At 34.8% G+C, this 4,233-nt stretch overlaps 1 protein-coding gene across 1 annotated transcript; it reads left to right on the forward strand.

The window, feature by feature from the left end:
• The first annotated feature begins 3,222 nt into the window (after positions 1 to 3,222).
• LOC114756557 (benzyl alcohol O-benzoyltransferase-like) lies at positions 3,223 to 3,699 on the forward strand. Its single transcript, XM_028945506.1, has one exon. The coding sequence runs from the start codon at positions 3,223 to 3,225 to the stop codon at positions 3,697 to 3,699; it is 477 nt and encodes a 158-aa protein (XP_028801339.1).
• The last annotated feature ends 534 nt before the right edge of the window (positions 3,700 to 4,233 follow it).

Consider the following 4,233-nt stretch of genomic DNA (forward strand, 5'->3'; position numbering starts at 1 on the left):
GCTGGTTATTTTCCCCTCTTGGTAAATATTAAGTGCCATTTAGTTTAGACTCTATTTTTGAACTTTAACTGGAGATTCAGGATTAAAAATTTATGGCTGTTTTTTGAGTCACCAATACAGGGCCATAGAAATTCCACTCTATTGAAGTTGATTTAGGGATCAAAGTGGGCAGTTGAGTTTTTGAGACAGGATATAAGACATGCCATCTTCTATAGTCTATAAGTTAAGGTTAGCCAATCCATTTTAGAAAGTACAGTTTTAAAATCCAGCATGCTGCATGGTTTATGAGTGTTTAGGATTCTTTGACTAGGTTCATTTATTAATTGAGCTGTATGATTCATGTCTGCTTCTGTGGAGCTTATTGACTATGTGTTCCACATTCAGGGGTTGGATTCATATTAATTGGTAGCATTGAGTGCACTTGTAGATTAAGGGATTCAAAATGCTCTGATTAGCTATAAACATTAAGAATTTAAATCGTTGTTTAACTAATGTTCTAACTCTTAGCATTAATCTACATGTTTGAATAAACTCTTCTTCTTCCTAAGATGAAACATTATCATAATGATTATCATTGATCAATCCATCGGTTTACTCTTCATCGTATGAGGTTTCTTTATTGATGAACCTTATCAAGAACAAGAGCATGAGGAGAGGACGATGGCACTGGGCATATCTCTTGTGCTCCACATGGTTAATGAGTCACAGATTATGTAATATTGCTTGTCAAAGAATGGGTCTAGTGAATCTCTAGCTGTAACCTTAGCAAAATCACTCGATGCTATTGTTGCCCTGTTTATATGGAGTGCCCGTGGCTCTTGTTACAGCTAGACTAAAATAACTCCATTAGTACTGCTACAAAAGATACTGGCTGTTGCATGCTTTGCATGTGAAATGGTAGAATCTTATTGTTAAGCCTCAAGCTATGGTTTGCATGAGGAGGGGATTTTTGGGGTTTTTTTTTCTTTGGGGGGGGGGGGGGTTGGTTGTGTAGATGGGATGGAGCCCGTGTAACCCCTCTCTTGTTCTCACTCCATTTCCCTACATCTGTAGCAGCTAGCAGAGGTTCAAGGTACTTACTATGGTTAGGTTATAGATTATGACAATGAGAGGAACTGAAGAAGTAATTTTTATGAATGATGCCCACAAACTGGCTATAGCTGCTATGCAATGGATGCCTATGGCTGACATTTTTGCTGATATCAGATGGAAATTGTTGAGTAACATGCAGAATATCCGGCATGATATTCTGCTCAGGCTGTAAATTGAAGTTGAATGGATCAATTTCACAAGGACTCGTAAATAGTGCAACTTGCTATAGGTCTTTTTATATTGTATTGATATGTTGATTGATAGTGATGAAGAGGGAAGGTGAATTAGATTAGACATACATGCTAACTTAAGTCCTCTCTAACTGTGTAACCTGATAAGTATTGGGGGACTTGTACTTCTATATAGAGGCTAAAGTCAACTATTATATATTTATCTCTCTTTAGCTGTATAGAATATGTAACCAAAGGGGATCCTAATCACACACACAAAATTTGTTGATCAAAGTAAAATATAGCGATGGATGAATAATCACTGCCAAGTAACAGATTGTCACATTCAACTGTGGCCATCCGAAAAGACAAACCATTTCCAGCACTATGACTAAATCCCCGAATCAATTTTTGGCAGGCACAACTGCTATTAAATTAATATAAATTTCCATTGTATTGTATTACTTTTGGTTATTAATATAAGAACTAGATAACTAATTTAGAAAAATTAAGAAAATTAGTTAAGTTGGTTACTTATTACAAATGTACATTGATATCTTCAATAAATGATTAGAATGATCTCTTGGTAGGAATTCCTTGCAATTTATAGGAATATTTTGGAAAAAGATGAGTGATAAAGTAGATTGAGGTCTTATATTTAGGACTAAATCAAATTTTCAACTTGTTCTTATATTAAGAATCAAAGGAACTAACTTGGAAGACAAGGCTCCCTAAAAATTTCTGTTGGGGGTAAAAGATCTGCACATATCAATGCTTCTGTGTGTGTAGGCTTGCTTTTTCTGATTTTCTCGTTTGGAATGGGGAACCTCTCCCGGATCTGCGTGGTGCACCATGATGTTCTTCAGGAATATGATCCTCAATCACGATTTCAGATCTAAGGCCAAGCTACACATAACAGTAAGATAAAATATTTGAGAGTCATTGAAAATGGACATGCATGTAGCAAAACTAGGAATGAATATGTGTGATCGCATTCTAAACAGTCCTCTTTTTTACAGAAAGTCTCGAATGGAACCTATTGTTATTAGAAGCTGTAAAGTTATTACATGACTTTTTTCCGGTAAATATGTTCTTTTTTTGAGACCCTCTAGTAATTTTCTCCTGAAAAAGATTGTAGGTTGAAGCATCTACTTAAGTAGGCTTATGCATAACACAGCTTATTTCGATCTGTTGTGTGCTTAATATTAAGTTAGGACTGAACTAAATTTAAATATTCTCATTAATTAATTAATTCATGTTAATCCACATAATTATTTAATTTAACGAATTTAATCTCCCAATAACCCAATCTAACCAAAAGCACAATCGCATATGTAAACATCAGTTCATTACAAGAGCAGCTTTCAGAGGAAAAATAATATTTGGAAAAACTTTCTGACGCTAACATTTTAAATGACATGTTTTTGGAAAAATATTGTAGTTTATTATTCTTCCAGTGACATTTCAACTGATTATTTATGAAGTTATAAGTTAAATTCAAAATGTTTGCTTTATTGAGAATTTTATATATAAAATCCTTTAAATTAATTACGATCTTAATTGAGTTCTCAAAATTAAGGGTCATTATACCTGTAAATTTACGCTCCATCCATGGCATCTATAAAGCACGTGGAAAAAGCTTCTTCTAATTTTTCATATAATAGCTATTTAACTAATCTGAGTAGATTAAGAAAATTGGTTAAGTTCGTTTTTTTATAGCAAATGAGTTAATTTCCCTATGTCCCTTTTAATCATAATTACCCTTAGATGGAAATCCTCTTGATATATGTAATGAATAGGGATATTTTAGAGAATGGATTATAAATTTTGTGAGATAAAATGGATTGAAATTTTATATTTAGAATCAAATTTGAATTCTAACTAGGTTTTATATTAAAGACTGTAGGTAACATACATACTGCTCAGTTATTGCTCTCTCTTTCTTTTCTTCATCTTCTCCATGGTACAACCATTTCCTTCTGATCTTGTTTTCACTGTGAGAACAAAGGAGCCGGAGCTCATATCACCGGCGAAGTCTACTCCTCATGAAGTAAAGCTTCTTCCAAACAGAGATAACCAAGATGCCTTGTGTATCCAAATTCCATTCATACACTTGCATCATCCTAAGCCTTCCATTGCAGGGAAAGATCCTGTCACAGTCATTAAAGAAGCATTGGCTCAAACACTTGTATTTTACTATCCATTCGCAGGAAGACTCAAGGAAGGTGAAGGTCGGAAACTTATGGTGGAATGTAATAGAGAAGGTGTCATTTTCATTGAGGCTGATGCTAACATCACGCTTCAAGAGTTTGGTGATGATCTTCACCCTCCATTTCCATACTTCCAAGACCTTCTTTACTCTCCTCCTGGTTTAGACAAAATCCTTCATTGTCCCATCTTACTTATTCTGGTTTCATACATTCTACTTTCTAACTAGCTTGTAAACACCCACCCCCCCTCCCACACACACACATTTTTATTTTTCACCCCTTTTTCTCCTTTCTATATAGGAAAAACTAGGCAAAAATCCCCAACCGAAAATTTATTTGGGAAATGGTCCTTCAAATCTTCTAAATGTCTAAGCTAAGATCCTTCAGTGTAAATAAGAGCGATGGTAGAAAGACCAAATTACAATTAAAAGTTTAATAGATGAGAAATATTGAAGACAAGGGGAAAAAAAGGGCAACCATTTTGCTCGCCAACGTTGTCCTCCTTCCCTGTGTCCTCCCCGGTGTCCGACTGTCCGTTGATCACTATAGGTTTTGCCAAAGCTCCAATCTGGCAGTGAAAAGCTGGGTAAATTGCATATAGAGGAATTTCATTTGCATAGAATGGAAGATAATTGCATACTGGATAGAAATTTGCATATTAATTGGTTCATATTGCATTTTAGTAAAGTCTCTTTACTACAGAAAGCAATGAATTAGTAATGGAGTTTAGCCTTAGAAATTGCTAATTCCATTGCTAAACT

The sequence above is a fragment of the Neltuma alba genome, unplaced genomic scaffold (genome assembly GCF_004799145.2).
Source record: "Neltuma alba isolate B1F8T4 unplaced genomic scaffold, ASM479914v2 tig00010436_pilon, whole genome shotgun sequence".
NCBI lineage: Eukaryota > Viridiplantae > Streptophyta > Magnoliopsida > Fabales > Fabaceae > Neltuma > Neltuma alba.

What these genes read in the sequence shown, in the direction of transcription:
- LOC114756557 (XM_028945506.1), top strand. Translation starts at nt 3,223, where the DNA reads ATGGTACAACCATTTCCTTCTGATCTTGTTTTCACTGTGAGAACAAAG.